Raw genomic sequence first — 24,026 nt, 5'->3', positions numbered from 1 at the left:
GCCAATAGCGTCCTTACGTGTATGATGCCTAGCCTCTACTCAGGGTGAGGCTCTAGCTCTTCTCAGAGTTTGTTGTGTTTGAATCTTGGTGAAAGTTTCCCCTCCTTCCCGACTACATAATTTCTAGTATGGACTAGCAGTTCTAGCTCAGTCAACAAATTCATTGATTGGTAATGATACCTTTTCAGCCGGAGTGCCATACCTAGCCCATTGCAGAATTGTCAGCACTGAGAACTCGATAATCGCACTTCATGTACTTACTGTGATGGGGAGAGGGGGGGGGGGGGGGCAGTGGCGAATACTAGTATAGGATGGAATTGAGGTCCAGGCAGGGATGCCCCTGCTGAGATCTAGGGGTGTGGCCGTAGTGGAATTGCCTGTGGGGTACGAGCCAGAGCCAACTTCAGGGAAGCTTCAGCCTTCAGGGAACATGTAATGGAGAAATACAACTCATGAACCAGCCATCGCGCTGGATCCAGAAGGACACACTTTCATGGTCCCGTGTTATGAATGACTACAGAGGAGTACAATCATGTCAGGGTTCTAGGCTCAACTTCTAGCCACATGAGGGGGGGGGGGGGGGGAAGCGCCCTCTCTACTCTGCTCTATAGTCACTACTAAATAAAGGGTTCATAAAGGCACATTTGCCTGGAGTGAAGCCGGGGCTCGGCCCGTTTGTTGCATTTTGGATGGCAAGACAATTATGGAAAATGGGTTTCGGGTAACTGTTTCCCATGCCCGCCCTCTACTATTTTGGCCTGGCTAGAACCCTGCATGCATACCATGCTCATGATTGGGCAGGCCGAATTACAATCAACAGGCTACTGCAACAGAGTACCAGTATCTAGGCTGCAGATATTGAATCAATGTTCACAGCAATACAATAATAAACATGTTCAATGTACACAGCACACTATCTTCTTGAACCAGCGGTGCACTGCTGAAAAACTCAGAAAAACCTAGCATGGAGCAAAGCCATTGGATTAGGCTAAGGGGTTAAACTACTTAGAAGTAGCGACTTGCGCGGTTTAAAAAACTTTGTACAAGGTCAACAAATATGGCTGTTTTGACAAAATTCTGCAGGGGCAGAGAACAGCGAAGAGTTGGATGAGTGAAGATATACAAGTATAGAAGGACGGAACTTTTAAAGCGGAATCGAGAAAGGGGGAGATTGTATAGGCATATGTGTTCCATGGAGTAAGAAAGTATGATTATCTCCTACCGGTGGTCATCTTATCAAGAGAGCAGTAACATGGTGATTGCAGGACACGGGGCTCGGCGTGGGGTTGAGCGGCGCTCATGGAATTTTACTGCAAAGGAAAAATGCAAACACACATATCCATGTCTGCATCAACACATCTGTACATGTACGAATATCCTACAAGGCTACAGGTAGTGAAAAAGAAAAGAAAAGGTACTAGACACTAGCATAATCAACCCTGTCTTATGCAGATGACATGTTGGCACCGCCAGATGGTGTCTGCACTTCACAAAATCCATAACACAGAACACTGCATACGTGTTATGAGGTCATACTCATGGTACACACTTGAGTCGACTGTACTCACGGATCCCAGAAAGGTGTCCGGTAGCTAGGAGGAGGGTCGAGCGTAACTCAAGGTTCTAGCCAGGGGGGGGGGGGGGGGGGGGGCAGCGCACCCCCCCCCTACTCTGCTTGAGCTGCCTCTTATGAAAAGTGGCACTCCCTACTTATTCGTCAATGTTTGTGTTTTTCAGGCCATTCAACGAAAGTGCACTCGATCGTCACGAACAGAGGGTTCGTAAGGCACACTTGACTGGGGTGAAGTCGGGGTTTGTTGCAAATTGCATGGCAAGACAATTTTGGAAAATGCTGAATGGGTTACGGGGTAACTGTTTCCCTGCCCGCCCGCTTCTATTTTTACCTGGCTAGAACCCTCGTCAGGGGTGTAGAAGGGGGTTTGGAATTGGTACGACCGAAGGTCGGCGCGAAAATTTTGTAAAAAAGACACAAAATCCTGCGTTCTGGGAACTAGTTACTTCTGGCACACTGACATGACTGTGCAGTGTGCAGTCAAGTCGAATACAGTACTCAGTACTCAGTACGACTGCAGATGCATGGCAGATCTACGAGTACGAGTCTGGTTGGATCCTGATTTTTTTTATTACGGTTTTGCACATTCCGCACGGACCACACTTTTCGAAAAGTGGTATGGCCATGGTCGTACCAGTCGTAGCGGGTGCTACGCCCCTGCTCGTACACTGTAACTCATTTCTAGCACTTCAGTATAATCAGAAATGAATGGACCACATCATACAATGTAAAGACACACTGGTATCACCATGACTCTAGGCCTTCAAAACAGTTTTCTGATGATCGCTTAGTGCGTGAAACTCGGAGTAAAAACACTTTCTCTGTCCACCTATTGTTTGACTCTAGGCCTTCCATAGGAGTTTGGAATTTTCCACCAAAGCAGTTCATTCATAGCAATAGGCAATCACAAGATTTCTGTACTTCAAGCATTAGAACAAGATATGAATGTACCTGTCCTGAACGTCGCCTTTGAACGGAAAATAGACTTTGAACTGGAAATCACTGCGTGCGAAAGACCCCTACAGCAGAGAGAAACATGGGAAATGGAATGGTACTCAGAAAACAGCGTACTGGTAAATGCAACGCAAAAGACAGTTGAAAGTAGTGGTGAACGAATATCAAAAACCCAGTAGCCGAGTATTCTTTATTATTATATTTATTATTATTATGCTTGTTCGTGTTGACATCACCAAGCAAGCTTGGCTAGTCTTCGCATAAGCCAAATGAACAGAAATGAGGAACGAGTATTCTTCGGCTAATTTAAATGAACAAATATTCTTCCATAAACACGGATGACATAATATGATGCCCTCCTCTCAGTCATTTTATTGGATATTGTCACTATTATTAGTCATTCAAAGTGATGTAACGAATATTCGCCATGAGAAATATTCGTTCGAATGTGATGAACTGAACAAATATTTGGATATTAGGTGCTGGCATATTCGTTTCACCACTAGTTGAACGCCTGGCACACATTCCAATTGAAAGGGCAAAAACACGCTTCGCATGCTATTCAATATTACCGTACTGGCAATATATATGGTCGCAGTGAGGCCATGAAGCGCTACATTGGCACATGTTTACCGCACGCAGGGCGTTACATGCAAAGTCGCACAGGAGCCGTTACACAGGTTTCTATATTGCCGCAGTCCTTTTTTTGCTATTGCAGGACTTCCTGCTGCGTCCAGTTTTGAACTTTTCACCACGCGGTACACGTGCTTTCACAGTTTTCAGCCTTTTTTGCAATGAAAAGATCGCCGCACCCCGCCGGACGCGCGTTACGAACGCAACGAAAATTTGTCGCACTAGCCTGGTTGCGCGTTACGCCGCACCCCCCTGCGTTACGCGTTACGCGGCAACATATATTGCCAGTACAGTAGTAGAGACTATCCTATCCTGTATCATGTTATCCTTTCACCCATTCACGGCATAGTCCTTTCCCTGTCTGTCGCCATGTATAGACGGTACGTGACCTCGCACTACCCCCGGGGCCCCGTGCTACGCACGATACCATGCTCTGCTGGGCATGGTTTCCCTGATTCTTCATTATATCTACACTCATCTGTCTGTAAAATAAACCACTTCCTTATGTCAGTTCATGACACATGGTGTCAGAAGTGGGATTCGAACCCACGCCTACATAAGTAGCTCAGCTGGGCATGGGCATGGCCTCCCTGACTCTTCACTACTGTAAAGCGTGAAATGTTCGCGGCGTTTTTAGTTCGCGTTTTCAGAATCCGGACAGGTTTGCGAGGTTTTAATTTTGCGATTGCAGAATGGCATTCTTGCTAAACCTGTGGCATTCTTGCTAAACCTTTCATGGATCTCCTTTTCGCGCTGTCTAAATTTCGCGTTTTCCACGCGGTCGCGAATTTTGCAGAAATTAGACCATGGCAATAATTTCACGGTTTACAGTATATCTACACTCATCTGTCTGTCAAATAAACCACTTCCTTATGTCAGTTCATGACACAACAGAGACAGCAGGAAGTTTTTAGACCACTGCGATGTATCTCAACTCCCAGAGAGAAGGAATAAGTGGCTTTAAATAAAACAACAAGTATGAGTGGGCCAATGCCATGGCACAAGGCCAAGGTGGAGTAATGCAAGCAGTTGCTGTGGACATAGCGTTTTTTTGTTGACAAAGTGTCTCATACTGGCGTACTTTACAAGGCCCTCCAGCTGGGGATAGGGGGGTCCCTACTCAAATGGCTTACACACTGCCTGAGACATCGTACCATTAAAGCTGTTGTTCATGGCCAGAGCTCATCAGTCCACCCCGTCCAGTCTGGCGTCCCACAAGGTAGTATCCTTGAGTAGTAAGCATGGCGAGGGTCCTGCTGCAGGTACAGTCTCATTGAACAGTATGACTGTTACCATGATGGGCGCAATCCCATGGAAGCTGCCACGTTCCTTTGCCGGCTATCGCATGGGACGTTTCTGGGGGCAATGTGCCCCAAGATCGACGTATGTGGCCAGGACGTCAGCGACTTTGAGCAACTGTCAATCGCTGATAGCGGTATGCTGATACACATCAGCAACGGGAAGACGCAAATGTTCTCGTACTTCAACCGTGAGCTACGGAATGAACTCACAACGTTCATAATGACCTACGGTAGCAAGATGTCGGTATCCCAGTACGTACGTCTTGTACTTCGGATAAACAACAACCAGTTCATTCGAGACGATTCAGGAAAGATCTTTACAAGCCTTGCTGTCAGGCTACGAGTTCACGCCAAGCGCCGTATCAACGTCAACATTAAACTCGAGATCGACGACGCGGCAGATTCTCCGAACAGTGTCACAGATGTCATCCTGTTGGCTGATGTGTCGTATCCATACTATTGACACGTGCCTTTTAGGCCTCTACGGGACAAGTATGCCTTATTTAGGTGTCTAATTATTTATCTATCTCCCGTAAACGGGTTCATAATCGTCTTTATTTTATGTCTTCACACAAGACCTGGGGCCTTCCTTATTTGGTATACGCTGTTATTTCCCCACATGGCTCCCGCTCTTTATGCAACAGTTCGTACACATATTTACTACGGTTTGATACGCTATTGCATGCGGGACCAGCAATCTCGTGGCCATGGACTTCCATGGCCGCAACTAGATACTATTGCCATCACCTTCCTTTTCTCTCTCTCTCTTGCCTTCCGCCTTCAGGCGGAAGCTTCGGCTTTTGTCTGTCTTGCCTTGTGCTCTCAATATCGTCTCTTGAACCAAGTTAGCTCCTTTGAAGATGTGAGTCAACCTGAACGCTGGTGTGAGTGTACGTGTCTGATTATGCCTGAGTGTGTGTGTGAGAGTATGTCTAGGTATTATGTGCGTGCGTGCGTAAGAGTAATTCTGTTGGTGGACTCTCTCCAAGTGGCCACCACTGCACGGCCTTGTAATGGGAAGGTTTATAAGTAAGTTAGTTCATGTCGAACCGCAGCCTTGGGGTCTAACCCCGGGCCGTCCCACTACGACAGATGTATTCGAGAACTTTCGCAAGACAGCATATGATACGTATGTGCTGGACCCAGCCAACTATCTTACTCTACCCGGACTGGCCTGGGATGCACTCCTGAAGCTGACGAAAGTTTCTCTTGATCAGCTCAGTGACGTTGACGTGGAGCATGGCAAGCGCGGCGGTACAACGCAAAAATGGGGTACTATTAGTACCCCCATTTTATGGGCATGTACCTGCAGCAGGACCCTCACCATGCCTACTACTTCCTTGGCCCTACATTGCTCCTCGTGTACGTGAACGACATTTCAAGCTGCTTGTCGCCTGGCACAAACCTGAACACTATTGCAGATGATACCACTTTGCACTCCCTCCTTGATCAAGCCTCGAAAGCCTCACTACAACGCAGCCTAGATGAGCTTCATGCCTGGGGCAAGAGATGGAGGATTGCGTTTGAGCCATCGAAATCGCAAACCATCACTCTATCACAGCAGGGGAAGGATACAGTGACTCCACAGCTGTCATTCGGCGGAACTCCTCTCCAACCAGATGAATCTGTCAAGGTGCTCGGAGTGACATTTGATTCCAAACTTAGCTACAGACTCCACCTTCGGCAAGTTGCATCACGTGCTAAGCAGCGGCTGGGCTTCCTGCGGAAGGCAGCACCCCTCCTTAGTCAAGTGGGCAGGGTGACTGTCTACAAAGGATTCGCCCGGCCAATGCTGGAATATGCCCCCCTTGCATGGATGGGATCGGCTCCCTCACACCTGGCCATGCTGGAGGCTGGCCAGCTCCGCGCCCTTAATGGCCCTGGTAAGATACTCCCCAGCCTCACTGTTCGGCGAAAGGTCTCTGCTCTCTGCCTGTTGTATAAACTGATGTGTGACCATTGTCTGCCTCAAGTTGCAACCATGTGTCCCCCGTCGGCTATGCCGCTACGTCACCGCCGCACACGAGCAGTCCAAGCACAGCACCATCCCCACCAGCTTGAGCTGAATGTCTCGCCACGAGCTCCTGACTACCTTCTGCGCTCCATCCCATACTGCATCGTGCAAGTGTGGAATTGATTGCCACAGGTAGTTCTGGACAAGCAGCCAGCCCGGAAGCACATGCAGAGCTTCAAGATTGCTGCATACCGTCACCTGCAACAGAGTGACTGATGTTCTGCTCACGACTGGTGCTAGCCATGTACATGTATCACACTGGCCTGCTATCAGCGGATCCAAATAATTATGTTGACCCTCTTCTACAAGTAGTATTATAGACATATGCGGCAATATGCCCCCAGAACTCTCCCCTCTCTATATTTATATCTCTCCACCTCTTTCTCTCTCTCTCTCTCTCTCCCTGTCATTCCTCTCGCCTCGCCCTTCCTGTCATTCCTCTCGCCCCCCCCCCCCCCATGGTGCTTGCTGTGTACGCCGATCCCAAGATCCTTGGTCGGGAGAGTCCACCGCATCTCACCAGCGCAGCTCATGTAGCGCTTACATACACCCTTTGTTGTTTTTTGTTTTGTCTTTGTTTGTTTCCCCTTCTTCCGTACGTATGTGCAATGTGATAAAAAAACCAACACCCCAAAAAAACCACCAACAACAACAACAACAACAACAACACCAGGGTGTACAGCATACCGGATTGACAGTGGTGCACCCTGTTTGGCTCTTCACAGTGAACGGATCATACTTGTCTGCCAAGATCACCTGCGAAGAAGACGGAAACGAACAACGCAGGTGAAGTAGAGTGCCTTGCTAAACCGCCAGTACACTCTGACACATCCAATGAAACTGGGCAGGTGAACAGTGCAGACACTCCCAACCAATGTCAAAATCACCATACGCTTCATGGAGTAAGTTCACGCAAGTATGAAACAAAGAGATGTACTTGAAGTGCTGCATATCAATGTTGAAGCAAGCCAGTCTGACGAAAACTTACCAAATCTGGAAGAGGATACAAGTGTAGAGCATGATCTTGCGTCCAATACACAGGACGAATGTGCAACGGTAACGGACAAAGGTGAGCTTGCGACTCCAACGTTTTGACAAGCTACACGACACGAGATGAACATTTAGAAAAGCCAGTACAGCACATGAATAACATCTTTGGATATAACAACTGGTGAACAATGACACCATCTTCAGGCCCAGTGACCGTTTCACAGTTTGCTTTCAACCTTGCAAATAGCGACAACTTGTGAATGCTAAACAACACTTTTCTGATGCCCGATTGAAGGTTGCTACTCGCAAGGTTGATCGTGCATGGGACCATGCTAGCATATCATCAAGAAAAACTCACATGTGTTGGCAGGTCCACATCATCGGATGGCAAGCGGATACAGTTACGGCACATCTTGTTCATGATATCCTCGCGGAAGACAGCAATCTCCTTGGTACAGTATTGCAGTCTGTATTGCCATACAGAACACACAGAGTCATTCGATATTGTCGCCGTGCTGTTCAATTGAGCACAGTTCGTCAACCGCTACGAACATTACGCACCATAAGACATGATCTTGTGCCATGTATAATACCGTATATTCTCTATTATAAGCACAGGTCTCCATTACTAGCACAGTCTCTAATACTAGCACACTGTGAGCACCTTTCGAAACATTATAAGCACAGTCTCTATTATTAGCACGGTCTTGGTGGAAATCAATGCGGCATGCATGATATCTAGCATGTATTTCTTCTTGCTCTGTATGGATGCAGTGGTTGAAAAAATATAAGCACGGTCTCCAATATAAGCGCGGTCTCCTATATAAGCACGGGGTAGAGGGGTGTTGAAAAAATATAAGCACGGCGCTTATAATAGAGAATATACGGTATATAATATGTTTCCTCTCCTTCAGCGACATGCATCACGTTGGCAATGTATGACCTTACCCCAGAGTTGACATGGAATGAGCAGCCCATACTTGTAAACAGGTGTATCAGAGAGATGGTCCTGCAAATATAACATGAGTCTCTCATGGTCAAGATTCATGTTCTCGGCTCAATCTCAGCATTACTACTGATAGCTACTCCACCCTTGTGTGTAATATGTGTGCCTGTACTCATTTGTGCACATAATAATTATTATCTTCAAGTAACAGTGTTAAGCCGCACACTGCCCAACTCTATTGCAATGATCGTCCAACAACAGTGTTAGTGACCATATTGAGCAGACTGTTCAGAGTAAGACAGACACACAGTGGCTGACTGGGCAACAGCAGATATGACAATCACAATCCCACCATGCTAACCTGCAAGGGTTTGTGGTGAATGTTGCCAGAGGAACTTTAGAGCATATCTGCTCAGTGAACAGAGTGGGCAATGCGGGTCTAGCAAGAGTACAAAAGAGGACACAAGAAGAGCATACGTTGAGCAACATCCACAACATGCCTACATGTATGTGTGTAATGCACATCAGCATAATATACTTCCCCACAAACAGAAATAATGCACAGCATGAAGGGTGATCGGAAATGAATCTGCCAGAGAGGCAGCAGATGGACAGTAAACTCCCAGCCACTACAATCAACGCCTTGAGAATGTATCCGGTTTGGGGTGAACATTATTCGCCAGCACTGATGTTTGATAATCTAATGTACTAACACACAATTCCCAAATGTACCTGTAAGGTCAATATCAACATTGGGTTTGCAAACCATCCATTTCCAAGAGCCCACTCAGGAGACAAACTGTATTTTCATTGTAGGACCATAATCAACCTCGGCTTGGTTGAGCACTCTTCCTGGTTAGCATCACAATTACCTGCCCTCGTGCAAAGCTGGTTAGCATCAACATTACCTGCCCTCATGCAAAGCTCACTGTGTTTCTCACAGTTAGTGCACTCTGACTTTGATGCTGTGAGCTTTGAGCTGGTTTAAAACATGCTTTGTTGTTCATTACACCTCAGTATGATCGGTTCAGCTGCTGATGAGGCCTAACAAGATGGAAACAGCTAGCTGTCTGGAGCATAAGTATGACCATTTGACCATAGTCTCTGTGTCCAAACTGCCCACCATATGCACTCTCCATCCCACCTTGTTCACCACACCAGCAACACGACTTGTTATGAAACGATGTAGACATTGGCATGAACTCTTCCATACAGCTGCTTCGATCATACAGATCTCATCAGTGAAGGTTGTAAGAAACTCAGAATACTGAATGGCTAGAATACATGCCCTTTCTGAATAGAATCTGCATGGAGACAGTAATCAAGCTATGAATAGGATTGATTGTGCACTCGTGACTCCCTACCTACAGCAAAGCAAAGTACTTCGCTTTGATGTAAGCATGTAGGGAGTCATAAGTGCAAAATTAGTCCTATTCATAGCTTTACTCAGATCAATACCATCATCTCATGTGATCTCTTACCTCGGGAGAATATTGCCGGGACCAGGATCCGAAGGGCCAGGTACAAAAACAAAGCGAGTCCTGGCCAGCAGACAAGAACAACAGCATCACCATTGGCAACCAGTACAGAACACTCAGCTAAGAACAGCCTGATGCTGTCCATACACCAGTGCACGATTTGTCCGTGAAAATGCAAACAATGAAGTGTATTCCACAGGCGTTCATGCAGCTGAGTACTATACTATACGCGCACTGAGCAAACGGAACTGAGAGCTGTTTACTCACTTCTCAAAGCTGGGATAATCGCAAATAAGATCAGCAAGTGCCTTCAGACCATCTGTACACATACCAAAATCAAGAACAACTCAGTTACCATGAGTATGAACCTTTGTGCTGGCACGTAACGTCGTTGAAAAGTTGATGAAAACACCACATACTTACGTGGGCATAATTTGAGGCATCGGCAGCAAGAACCGGGGTCCTGGCGATTTTTCAAAATGCCAATATTTGCGAAAAACCGAACCGATGTCGCTTTTTAGTCACCGCGATCAAAGCGGAAAGACTTCTTGCGATATCGCTTTGAAAGTGCTTTCCTCTTGGTGGCTTCGCTATAATTTTGTTGTCATTGCAGTTGTAGTTTATCCGCCAATCACTTGGGACGTCCAGGTAGGCGTTTTCAGCCACCATGGAGGCGTTTGCACTCTCGGTAGCGTCTGCAAATCATGCGCTGAAAAGAGATCGGAACAAATAATTTCTTGGCGGAACAATCCCGTCACGAATTCTTGATGGAGCACGAGCGACTAGAATATTTGGCAGCTGGATCTCCTGAGATACTCCGCTGCCTGTGATAGTCCCCCGCAAGAATAATCAGGTGAAAGTGAAGAGGTTTCGCTCAGATGACAAGCCATCAGCGGAGGCAGCGCAGACGACAAGTTTGAGAGCTCCGTGACACGAAGTGGCGACGCACACAGCAGGGCTGAGAGTGATGAACGAGATTCAGTACTCCGTGGCGACTATTCGCAGTTGGATAAGTTGGTGAGATACGGAGACAGCCCTGAATGAACTAAACCTTACTTGATACAAGATATTTTGTGAATAAAATTGTTGCAAGTATACATGCACGCTTGCAGTGCGCATGAAATTTGTCACAGTATTATACATGTATCTACGAGCTGCTGTGCATAGGAGAGCAAGCCATGCTTGGTGGATGTATCTGGCTTGGCCCAGCATGCATATCTAGTCTTGTACTAAGTTGCAGATTCTTCCCAGCCATGTAAAACGTCAGTTGCTTGGCTTCTTTCTGTCTGAAAAGTCTGCATACAACACCAGACCTGCAAATGACAGGGATTGGAGTTTTCAAGTAGCATTGCAGCAAGTGCAGGCAACAATGTTACTATAATATCAACTAGAGTACGCTGTGCTTCCCTGAAGACCTATAAATATGGTAAATTATTCTCAGCCACTCCATTAGAGCTAGCTGTAACTGCGTTCCATTTTGCCTCTTTTGCCGACCACTTTTGCTGACCGTCTCCCATCATTTCGGGCGTTCTTTTTACCATCTTGGAAGGTGCCCAGAGCTCCAAAATTTGGCCCATATATCACTCATTTAGTGGACAGTTCAAAGCCATCAAAAACTCATTTTCGCCAAATATCACCTAACCCTGGTTTTTGCTGCCCATGCCTCATTTCATTACATTGCACTGTATTACTAATACCAAGAGTACATAACCCCCCAGAGTGTGCCACGCCTGATCCAGCTCTGCATAGGTCCTGGTCGAGCGTAATCGGATCTTCTGATGTCATGTGTACACTCCACATCAGCTCAAGGCCGGTCTCGAGGCAGGGCACCGTTGTTTTTGATCCGAGAGTACCCGCAACTCTCCGGGTTCCATTCAGATGTGTACGGTATTATGACGCAAAGATCCAATTACGCTCGACCAAGACCCTTTGCAGAGCTGGATCAGGCGTTGCACACTCTGGGGGTTTATGTACTCTTGCTACTACTGTATTACATGTACTAATGACAAGCAAACATACAGGGCGACATCATCACATGATTGACTTGCCTTTCAATGCTTCATAGTACACCGGGCCACACGGCATGGAGCAGAAGTTGCCGCAGAAAACAAACGCTGCGGGCGGGGCTTCGGCAAAGCCAGTGAACAGCACACGGAGCTTATCCAGCACCTGAAACACACACACACGCACGCAAGCACACACGCACGCACGCAAGCACACACACACACACACACACATGTTGCTCATAGTCAGGTACGCTGTCACACTTTATACACATGTAGTACAATTACTTGAAGTATACATAATTATATGTACTATTTAGTATGCTTGATTCATACGGACGCTTGTCACATACATGTATGCAGTCTACTGATCTTCTCGTTCATTTGAAAGAGGGAGTAAGCATGCAGAACACCTTACAGTACTCACCATGGACTGGTCAAGCCAAACCTCGGACAACAGTACAATGGACATTTCTTCATTCTCCTTCTCCAAAGCAGCTAGTTGGGTCTGCATGTGTCACACACACAGACACACACACGTGCACACACACACACACACGTGCACACACGTCATAACATTACTAAATAAACGACCATATCAGTATTTAGAACGAGGTCTGTCTCGTTGTCCAGGAAACGACCAATCAGTGACATTCCCGCCAAGGGCCTTATCAGAGTTTAAAGCCCGCTCAATCGTAATTTTACTACTCTTGATGACGCGTTGAGGGCCTTGGATTAGTTTAAAGCCCGCTGAATATACTCTAAACGGGTGCGTACAACTCCTGTATGCATTATAGTACGGTGCAGATAATGAACTCTGCACAAAATGTACGGTGTACTACTAAAAGCTACGCATTTGAGAAGTGTGTACGGTTTTTGCCTCCCGTATTCTTTCATTTATACGATTTTCGTTTGTCAACAGCTGGCGGAAACCTATAAAAACCGAAGATCAAAGTCATTAGAGGTATCGACAAGGGGCTCTCAAAGCCCCTAAATAGCTCCACAAGCTATGAATAAGAATGAAGCTCGCAATAAGAGCCCAGCATTTCATTTGCTTCCCTTCTACTTTTAGTAGTCCTCAGTGGTGCTGAGTTACCATAACTTACCAGAAGAAAATATTCTTTCATACCACATCAAGTCTCTCTGCACACAAACCACAAAACTACCCAATATAATGATACAAAAGCATAATGGAAGCGAGATAATGCATGTAACCTCGTTCTAAAATAGTTAGTGCATGGCAGGGAGGGTCTTATGGCTTGTTTGTGCCCTTCAGGGTAGCCCTCGGGCCTACGGCCCTCAGGCTAACCTGTCGGGCACTAATAAGCCATAAGGCCCTCCCTGCCATGCACTAACCTATAATTATAACCTACGTGGAGATAAATGTGAAGAAGAGGTTGGTGCGACTTCGGGGCGATACGTGGAGTTAGCAATTTAATTATACCAATAATTGCTGTCCACAGATTTGAGTATTTAATTATACCAATAAAAAGGATCAGCTGCGCACTTATTCTATACACACATCAAGGCAAATTGCTGAGTGAATTCCAAGAACGTTTTCTTGTGAATGTGTGTGTGGTGGTGGTGAAAGAAAACGTTCTTGGAATTCACTCAACAATCTGCCTTGATGTGTGTATAGAATGAGTGCGCAGCTGATCCTATTTATAGCCATATCAGTATTTCCTATTTCAACCCAGATCCGCTGACAAGAGTCAGAAGAATGTACATCAATACTTCAAAATATCTGCCATGTTGGCGACGTATAAATAATTTTATAATTTGCCTTGACAAGTTCAACAAGCACAGCGTGTACATGCACTATGTCAAATGTTATACAAGCCTAGCACATCATCTAGAAGACCTACCGATGCTTTGCAAGTTGTTGTTGAGGGTCCACCAAAAAAGTTCAAGTTTCCCAGATGACTCCTGGAGATCGAAAGTACAAAACATGGCTGAGCTCGAGAACAACTCTAAACATGGACCGCCAGAGCAGCTGACAACATGAGTAAAGTATCAAACAAAGGACCAGACGGCACAGAGAGATCCTTGAGAAGGCGTCACCCCCGCCACATTTACCTGGAGAAAGTTGCTGGCTCTGGCGGTGGAAAACCCAGTGCAGTCACATGGAAAAGCCGGTCTTCGTAAACACCTGGCAGATCACACAGCAGGCAGTGCACATTTCAGTAACGATTGACTGCTAGCACCGGAATGCAAATACTGCAGTACAAGTAAAGCATGCCATGCATCATGCTGCTATGGAAATGTTTGAAGTAGTGCAATTCCTCAAAGCTACGAAACAGATAAACGGTAATCCAGAAAGCACAGACAATGATCGCAAACAAGCCCGTAACAGCACACCCGTACCGTAACAACACATTCACCACAGCACAGACAGCACCAGAATAGGCAAGGTTGATGGTGATTCACTTTGCTTACCTTCAGCCAAGACAAAGCAGTTTTCTGTGAACAGTCCAGAGTGAAATTCCTGAGTGCGCGAGTCAAAGAAAACTCAGTGATGCGTACTTTTCTTCAGTTACACACGCTTATACATACAAATTAAGCTCAACAACTCTTGTGGTCCTGAACTTGTAAAACAACCAACAGGACCACACGGATAAGGACACCAACACTGATTACAAGCAGTTGCCATAAACATGCTGAGAAAAAAAACAAGCAAACAAAGCAGAACGTAGGTGGATACTGCTTGACTGATGTCCATCTCCACCGATCCAGTTGAGTCTTCCAAGAAATAGCTACCCTGTGGTCACAGTGGATGCAGACGTGCCAGAACGGAAAGCTTATACAACACAGGTAACAAGGTCAGATGACAACTCAAATGGCAATGCTTGGCAGGGGATAACAGCTCTACACCAGAGTACAGATCGGAAAGGATGGAAAAATAATGTCAACTAACCTCCTTCAGCTGTGCAACCATGCCAAACACCAGTGCATTGCCCAGTAGTGCCGAAGAGCTTAGTAAGAACTCAACAGGTTGTAGCTGGAGCAAGAGCAAAATATTAAAGGAGACATTAATGCTAATCGTATACTGGTATTGGTCACTCACGTATCCACCACTCATGTTTTCCAGGTTGGTTAAAGTCATAGGTCAATAGTATTGGGCAGATCACTGTAACAAGAGAGTACGCACTCATGGGTCCTCGCATCACTGGCCCTGCTAGGCATTGCAGCCCTTCACCCATGACATACAGTTCTTACCACCGCCTAGAGGCGCCAGGCATTGCAGTCACTCACACGTGACCCTAGTGATCATGTGGTAGATGCGGAAAAAGGGCACAAGCAAACTCTCACTATAACACATACACACATGCACCCATTCAAGGCTGCTGAATCCTGGCTCAGGTAGACATACTATGCCACTATGTGGTTCTTATGGCGGTGAAAATGTCAGACACTTGACTCACCCGGTACTTTGGTGCCGTCTCGCCACTACCCAGGACTGGCATTGTAAAGAGTTCATGACGGAGGGTACGCTGTCAGCAGGGACACCGAAAAAAAAGAGTGCAGCTTACGTACTACTGTAAAGTCAAGTTGTGAAGCGTTTCTTCTACGGCAAGGATGAGTAGTAGCATCAGTTGTACAGGAGTAATTAGAGGAGTACTGTACTAACAAGTCTACTGTATTTTCAGAAATTAGCGCCACATCATTTCAGGGCTTTTGTGTGGATATTTTTCAAAAATGGTGAAATTTCAGGTCTCTCAAACTACCAAGCACCTCGGCCAGTAATGCCGAAAATACGGTATACTTCGAAGTAAGAATAATATTCTTTTTATAATGAAGAAGGGTTTATCGATGCTACGGCGAGAGTTCCACTAAATAGAAGCGTGAGAGAACGATACCCCATCACTTCCATACCTGGTAAAGTACAGTGTAGCGCTCACAGAACAGGGCAGCTTTGTCTTCAGCTGCGCTGTGAATGTTGGCCTTGCTGTGATCTCTGCAAACACGTATCAAATTGAGCAGAGAAGAGGAAAACATTCTACAGTCCAGGTATGACAATAGAAGTCTTTAAAAAAATTCAGTGTCTAAACACTGCAGGTGAAGCAAGGACAATTTCCAGCTTGACGTCAGCTTGCAGAAAAGGTTTTCACAGAAATGCCATGAATTCAATGCCTGAACACTAGCATGGACAATTTGCAAGAGTGTTCAAACTGACATGCCAGTCAACTACGTACATGTAGCTGGCTGATAACATTGCATGGACACAAGACTTCCCAGCCCGCTAGGCAACGTGTCTTTAAAAATAATACAGTAGAGATACTGTAGCAAGAGTAAACTCTTGGGGATCGCTTACGGGACAAACTTCTTCCTGTCAGTGTTGAACACAAACTTGGGCACTCTAAACACCAGCATCAACCAAACAAGAGAAAGACAGTGACAAAAAAGTAGGTCCAATACGAACATTGTGATTTATCTTTAAAGGTGAATCACTCAGCACGGGGGACGTGTTCAAAGTAAAGCAATGACGAAAAGCTTACTGGTCCGGATTGTACGGAGCAGCCAAGAGGGAGCGATTCACTGGAATTCTTGGTGACCACATAACCATTATACTGTAAGAGTTGAAAGTGTGATGAGTCTAAAGTTGAATGAGGTTGGTTTTCATGCCAAGCACACTACATGCCCTTAAGTCCTAACAATGCTCATGAATACGGTGGAAGTTCGTTCTTCACAGAAAAAAGCAAATGGAAGTAGAAAACGAAATATGGCCCATGAACAAACTGCCACTACTTCGAAGTACTAGTACTTACTTAAAGGCATCGATCACCAGGAAACTGTTGCTGCACAGAGAGAAACCAGCCAAGCCAAAAACAATGAGTGCGGCATGCAATTGTGTATGTACTAACTTCCAGGTACACATAACTGTACTTCAGAACAGACAGGTCCTAGTACTCAAGAAAGAAAAGTACAGGCGGGACGTCCAATGTGTGTCTCTTCTGCAGTATGCTTTGTCCCCGCAATGCAACAGAACACAACAGCTAGAACTAGGCACGCTTTCAAGGCATGTCAGAAGTAATTCTGACACAGTGTACGCAACCACATGTATACTACTAGCTCTATTCCTCGATAACTGCGTCTATAGAACATAGGGTGTGTTCCACGAACAGCAGACATTAACACTAAAATCTGGGCCTGGGTTGGGTTCAAGGCTGGTGCAGTCATTACGTACTTGTCATCACTGTCAGCACCAACTCCACATTCTTCAATCACATCTTCAATCACCTCGCGGCTAATAGCACCGGGCTTCACTGCAAAGAACAAGAACGGGGAGAGGATGCCCCACAGGCGGCAGTGGGACAATGTGCAGACTTGTCTACATCACAGAACAGCTGATTCAGGTGTATGAATGATGTTGTTATAGGGCAAAACTGGCGCAATTACGAATTTTCTACATAGAAGTGTGCCTTGCCCCAGGAAACTCAGGTGTTAGGTGATAGCAAACAGTTCTGAAAGAGGTGACGATGCAAGCGCGAATTGCTGGGACTTGGCATGCAGCTTAGCTAGAAATGGTGTGAAAAGCAACCAACAAACAGTGCTCCCTCTTGCGGTCCTGCATCATGTGCCTGCGTGGATGCAGAAGGCTCTTTAGCCAGTCATCTGCCTTGCCTGTGGGCGATACCTCTGCTGCACTAGCAGTGGCAGAGGCCCGGGTACTGGGTTAACGTTATACTGTATGAGCGGTCAAGTTGACTGGATTAATAACTTGCTGCTGCTTACCAAAGTAGGTGTGTACATATCATTATGTTGTTGTGGTTTTGCTTTCGTTTTTTTCTTCTTTTTTAGAACTTTGAGTTGAAATTTTGGAACACTTGGGACAAAATGTTCATTGTGTTTATTGTGCCCGTAAAAGAGGCTGTATATGTATATCATCAAACAGTAACCGTGAGAAGTACTACTAGTAGCCACACATGCACAAACACACGAGCTTGGTGGTGATGTGTAAGTGCAATGGGACGGCCGAGAGCGCATTGTGGAGTGATGGTCTGGCTGATAAACTACCGTAAAAAGCCTGGTCTGTCGCCAACTTCTCCAGCACTATACAGTACATAAAACAACTTCTCCAGCACTATACAGTACATAAAACAACTTCTCCAGCACTATACAGTACATAAAACAACTTCTCCAGCACTATACAGTACATAAAACAACTTCTCCAGCACTATACAGTACATAAAACAACTTCTCCAGCACTATACAGTACATAAAACAACTTCTCCAGCACTATACAGTACATAAAACAACTTCTCCAGCACTATACAGTACATAAAACAACTTCTCCAGCACTATACAGTACATAAAACAACTTCTCCAGCACTATACAGTACATAAAACAACTTCTCCAGCACTATACAGTACATAAAACAACTTCTCCAGCACTATACAGTACATAAAACAACTTCTCCAGCACTATACAGTACATAAAACAACTTCTCCAGCACTATACAGTACATAAAACAACTTCTCCAGCACTATACAGTACATAAAACAACTTCTCCAGCACTATACAGTACATAAAACAACTTCTCCAGCACTATACAGTACATAAAACAACTTCTCCAGCACTATACAGTACATAAAACAACTTCTCCAGCACTATACAGTACATAAAACAACTTCTCCAGCACTATACAGTACATAAAACAACTTCTCCAGCACTATACAGTACATAAAACAACTTCTCCAGCACTATACAGTACATAAAACAACTTCTCCAGCACTATACAGTACATAAAACAACTTCTCCAGCACTATACAGTACATAAAACAACTTCTCCAGCACTATACAGTACATAAAACAACTTCTCCAGCACTATACAGTACATAAAACAACTTCTCCAGCACTATACAGTACATAAAACAACTTCTCCAGCACTATACAGTACATAAAACAACTTCTCCAGCACTATACAGTACATAAAACAACTTCTCCAGCACTATACAGTACATAAAACAACTTCTCCAGCACTATACAGTACATAAAACAACTTCTCCAGCACTATACAGTACATAAAACAACTTCTCCAGCACTATACAGTACATAAAACAACTTCTCCAGCACTATACAGTACATAAAACAACTTCTCCAGCACTATACAGTACATAAAACAACTTCTCCAGCACTATACAGTACATAAAACAACTTCTCCAGCACTATACAGTACATAAAACAACTTCTCCAGCACTATACAGTACATAAAACAACTTCTCCAGCACTATACAGTACATAAAATGCTGGCTGCTCTCTGAAGAAGAAGACTATGAAGCTCCATGTCCAGTTTCTCTCCACTCTACCTAAAACAAAATTACATGCATTATTGTAGAATATGAACCTTGAACTAACTATTCCTACCGGGACACATCTGTATCCAGCCAAACAGAAACAAGTAAAATATTTTGATATCCCCGCAACACACTTACATGGCTTTTTCTGTATGATCTCAATGAATTTCTCCAGCCAGTGCTTGACGTCGCCAGTGCTCAGTCCTTCCAACGCCTCCACCATGCATGCTGATGCATCGCTAGAAATCACACAAATAATGCACTTCATTTTACAGTAAGAAAGTCCCCAAAAAATCAGTTTTTTGTCGGCACGTAGCTTCCCGTTCTATGTGGACCGTGGTCTGTGGAACTCACGATCGTGATCGCGTCCTTGACCTGCTGACCCCAAGAGCGGCCCAGACTGTCGGTGCAATATGCGAGCGTGTAAACCGGCCCTACCCCAGGGGTGCCTGCAGCGGGCAGCCCGGGAGCGAAACACACCTCGTTTCACACTACAATCGCCCATGTCGTCTCCCTAAATGCTACGACTCCCTGATATACAGTAATACACTGCCAGTGCATGTCACATGAACACAGAGTTTGATTGTTGAGACGAAGGCAAGTGAACACCATACATGTATAGTACAAAATAGCATTACTGGCGCTACATGCCATGTCTACCCTAGGTAGCATCTAAGATATTCAAGGAGTCCGGATAAGCCAAATGATCGGGATGTGGAATGAACAGGAGAACTTTGGTCAATCGAATGAAGTTTTGTCTGAGAGATGAATGGCAAGTGTCTGCATTCATGCAGCAGGAGCACGGATCGAATGGAGGGCCTTGTTGTCACATCAGCCGTTGATCTGGAGATGCAGCATAATGTGGAGCTTGCCTCAGAGAAAGGTGCCAGCTGGTTTACACGCAGGCCTCTGAAGCGCCATGGCTTCACCCTCGCGAAAGGTGAATTTTGTGCGGTGAAATTTACCCCTGCTACAAATGGCCGCCATCAAAACTTCCTAGTACTGTCGTGGACATGGAAATCTGGTCGCACGTCTAGCGGCCCCAGGGCGCTGGTCGCATTGGATCAATAAGACTATGAACTGCAAGTGCTGACGGCGCCGGCCCCGGTCAATCGACTGGATTTCCATGTCCGCTACAGTAGCTGCTCCTGTTGCGCCACCTTTACTATCGATCACGGTGTATTATAAATAAAATTGAGCTTCCCAAGCTGGGTGTTCTGTTGCATTGCGCCGTCGAGTTGCAGTTAGGGGCCGTCCATAATTATCAATCTTCTACACAAAACGAAAAAGTTTCGTTTATGGGTGGGTGGGTCGAGGAGAGTTTCGATACGAAAAATATTGATACTTGACAAGTAGCTGAAATATCTATCCATTCTATCTAGTGGTCAAGTCAATCTATTTTTCGTTCAGGGGGGTGGGTCATAACTAAATGTTTTCGTTTCGTGAAAATTATGGATAATGCTGGATGGCCCCTTACACAGTAATGCTTATTGTTTAATGGCCTTGCCCGTCCCCGTATCACCTAGCATGTCTTGGTTATGTACTCGTTCCCGTATCAATCCACCTCTCCTCTTCTCTATCATTATTAGTGACTCCTTATCCGAGTTCTAACTTGCTCATATTGTTTTTTTGTTGTTCAAACTTTCTTTCAAGTGAATACACAATGGTTACACGGAGTAATACAATAGGATACAGTACTGTCGGGCACCGAAGAATGGGGGGGGGGGGGGATCAGGACTCTAGCCTAGCCCGTTCTTATTTGTCGCGAACACAGCCGTTTCGTTCTTATTCGATGGTACAGTCATACATGTACTTATTTCTACATGTTCATGTATGGTAGACGAGTAGATAAACGTTGTTTTTGTTTACATAGTGTTCATAGTTTGACAGCAGCATGAAACAACCAATCCCTCCTCACAGAGCACCACCCTTTGCCCTACGCGTGACATGCAATAGTCAAGATCTGCCGGTGGTACCATCGGCCAAGTATCTAGGCTTACATTTTGAGTCTTTTTGACACGTTAATGTGCTGGCAGGCAATGGTTCAACGTATTGCTATCAGGGTTTCTGTTAAAATAGCTGCCTTAGTCCGCCATGCTGCATCTTTAGTTAGACTTTACCCCTCTCATGTCGTATCTGCTACTTCAAATGCTTTGTGCTGCCTGAGTTTCTGTATGCATCCAGTGCTTATGCCCCATATCTATCTGTTCACCAGGAGCTCCGTTTGGAAGGGCTCTTCAAGCGCGCACTGCGTGCTGTACGTAAAGTGCCCACCTGGACCCCCACTGTTACGCTGCTTGAGCGTGTACATGTCTCTCCCTTGCACGCTACCATTCAACTTAACTTGCTCTGCTTTATATGACGTTGTCTAAATTCTTCAGGAAGTAGATTGTTTGAAACTTTTTTTCGACCTCTTCCGTCACGAAGAACTCGAGGAGGCAACAGTAAAGGCCGATTCACAACACAACTTTCTGCGACGCGACAAGCGACTTGCGACACATGCGACGAGCTGCGACAGCGACACACGGTTCACAATATTCTTCATGTTTGTGACATCCTCATGCACAAGTAGTACTATGCACGTGCACTGCACGTGCACCCAGGGTCGAAACTGTACTCCATTTGTGTATGTCGCGTGTTGCATGTCGCAAAAGTTGAACTTTCTTTAACTTCTGCGACAGGTGCATTGCGACAGCTCGCGACAGGCAGTTTCTTGTCGCAAATCGCGTGTCGCGTCGCAGAAAGTTGTATTGTGAATCGGGCTTAACCTGCTTATCGTCCCTGCAGCTGCTTCTGCACATTCTACCAAATTGGTGACACATGCTGGCGCAGTTCTCTGGAATTCCCTCCATGCGGATATCTGAGGCGTCACCAAACTGGCCGCCTTCAAGTCAAGCGCTTTGCAACACATTCTTGCCTGCTTTTAGATTTATGCCCATGTTTCTGTAGCTGTGCTGGAACTGCTCTATTTCGCCACCACTATTCACCATTAGCCATGTCTCCCCCCGCCTCCACCCTACACCGTGGGTCCATTGTTATTAGGCATCTGCCTGTTTTGGTTTCTCCACTATAAATAAAAGAATACTACTAAACAAGGCAGATGGTTGCAGAAAGGTCACTGTTTCCGAACACGGTGTCCTCCGCTTTGTTTCATGCTGCTGTCAAACTATGAACACTATGTACATGTACTTGTATGTACAGACGCTTGCGATGTAGTTTACATGTGGACTGTTCATGACTGTTGCATGGTGACGCAGATGCACACCTACCTAGCTGCCAGTTCACATGTTTCTGTACCATGAAACTACGGAAATGTATCATCCAGACCTATGCAGATATACTCCTGAGTGTACATTAGGAAGGTTTTGCTCTACGTAATTACGTATGAAAATCCGTATGTCGTACGCGCCGGGGAGCGAGGGCAACTTTCATACGTAAATCTCTCTACGGATTTCCGTAGGAAAGCTCTTTCCTACGTTGGGTCCTCCGTAGGACTTTTTGAAATATTTTTTCGCATTTTCCGCATTTGTCCATGGCAACATTCAAGCCGCGCGAAACACAAGGTACACACACCGTACACCACGTGCAAAATATAATGGAAAACGCGGTTTCGGTTCATGGTGCATGCGGTGGGCGCATGCAGCCAACGCGTCTCCAAAGGAACAACGCATGTTTAGCAGTCGTGGAGAAATCACGTAGAGCGAAACCCAACAGTTCTGATTTTTTTACGTATGAAAATTCCGTGCAGTTCATACGTTATTTTCATACGTAATTCCGTAGAGCGAAACCTCCCTACTATAGTTTCCGTTCTTATCTGCAGAAAATCCAGCCTAGACTGTTCTTAAAAATTGGTGAATATCTAGCCTGGCCGTTCTTCGGCGCCCGACAGCACGTTCAGCCCCCGTTGAAAGTCTGTACGATAGACAAAATAGGTAGGCGTTTACATGAAGACAGTTGACCCGGGTCAAATACTGAAATGCCATCAAAAGTCCACTTCTAGAGTAATGTATGGTCACGTGAATCCTTTCGCGCGAAATTTGCATATGCAGTGCTGTTCAAACCTGGCGCGAAATACGCACAGAAGTACGTTGGTACGATTCTCATCCCAAGGGGAGGGTTGAAATCAACCCTGGGCGAAATTTCAACCCGGGTCAAGCGCAATGCGTCATGTAAACGCGCCATTCATTTTGTGTACATGGCGGGTTGAAATCTGACCCGGGTTGAAACGCCTCATGTAAACACAGCTTATGATACAGGCTTCTGATCAATACATGAAGTCTTGTGTTCTGTTTGAGCCTTTGCTTACGCTCCCATACGAACTCCCATAAACTGGCCTTTACATAATCATTAGCTAGAAAGTTGTTTATGTATAACTATAAGTGATTATAATCTCTCCTGAAACAATGGTGCAGGGCTCTGACACAGTACCTTCTCAGTGTGAGGCCATGCAGCTTAAAGGTGCTGACAATTTTCGACCTCAGCGACATCTGACTTTGGCTTTCAGAGCCTCCGTTGTAACGGCATCAGGACTATCTCCGCTGTGTATAACAGCAATGCGAAAAAAAGCTTTGAAACACTCAGCAAACGACTGATTTGAAGACTACAAAGGAAGCATTTGGCCTAGTAAATGGACAAACAAAATCTGCGATCACTGGACTCATGTCCAGATTTATGACTTATCCTGAGCTGTGAGCTGACTCAGCTGAGTGCTGTTCATGTTCGAGTTTCCCGCGGTTCTGCCATTTGTCACGTGGTCGTGGCTTGACTACATCGAGTCATCGACTGACTGTACTGCACTGTGTCAGTGACTACTGTGTACGTACGTGTACGTGTGTTGG

The 24,026-nt window shown here is 45.6% G+C and overlaps 1 protein-coding gene across 1 annotated transcript; it reads right to left on the bottom strand.

Moving 5' to 3' along the window:
* Positions 1–845: 845 nt before the first annotated feature.
* Positions 846–23,870, bottom strand: LOC135806152 (DNA polymerase epsilon subunit 2-like). Its single transcript, XM_065320304.1, has 22 exons — positions 23,617–23,870; positions 19,327–19,427; positions 17,078–17,156; positions 16,659–16,688; positions 16,205–16,249; positions 15,766–15,847; positions 15,315–15,383; positions 14,807–14,890; positions 14,594–14,650; positions 14,329–14,377; positions 13,969–14,041; positions 13,758–13,818; positions 12,320–12,400; positions 11,938–12,058; positions 10,157–10,208; positions 9,893–9,952; positions 8,773–8,850; positions 7,824–7,932; positions 7,464–7,574; positions 7,163–7,231; positions 2,525–2,592; positions 846–1,310 (listed from the first exon to the last, which is right to left on the bottom strand). Exons 1-22 carry the CDS (start codon positions 23,673–23,675, stop codon positions 1,298–1,300), a joined length of 1,551 nt encoding a protein of 516 aa, XP_065176376.1. The 5' UTR covers positions 23,676–23,870; the 3' UTR covers positions 846–1,297.
* Positions 23,871–24,026: the final 156 nt, after the last annotated feature.

Source organism: Sycon ciliatum, chromosome 1 (assembly GCF_964019385.1).
Source record: "Sycon ciliatum chromosome 1, ocSycCili1.1, whole genome shotgun sequence".
In the NCBI taxonomy this organism is placed as follows: domain Eukaryota; kingdom Metazoa; phylum Porifera; class Calcarea; order Leucosolenida; family Sycettidae; genus Sycon; species Sycon ciliatum.
Note: the sequence above shows the minus strand (reverse complement) of the source record. Positions and strands in the feature narration are given on the sequence as shown.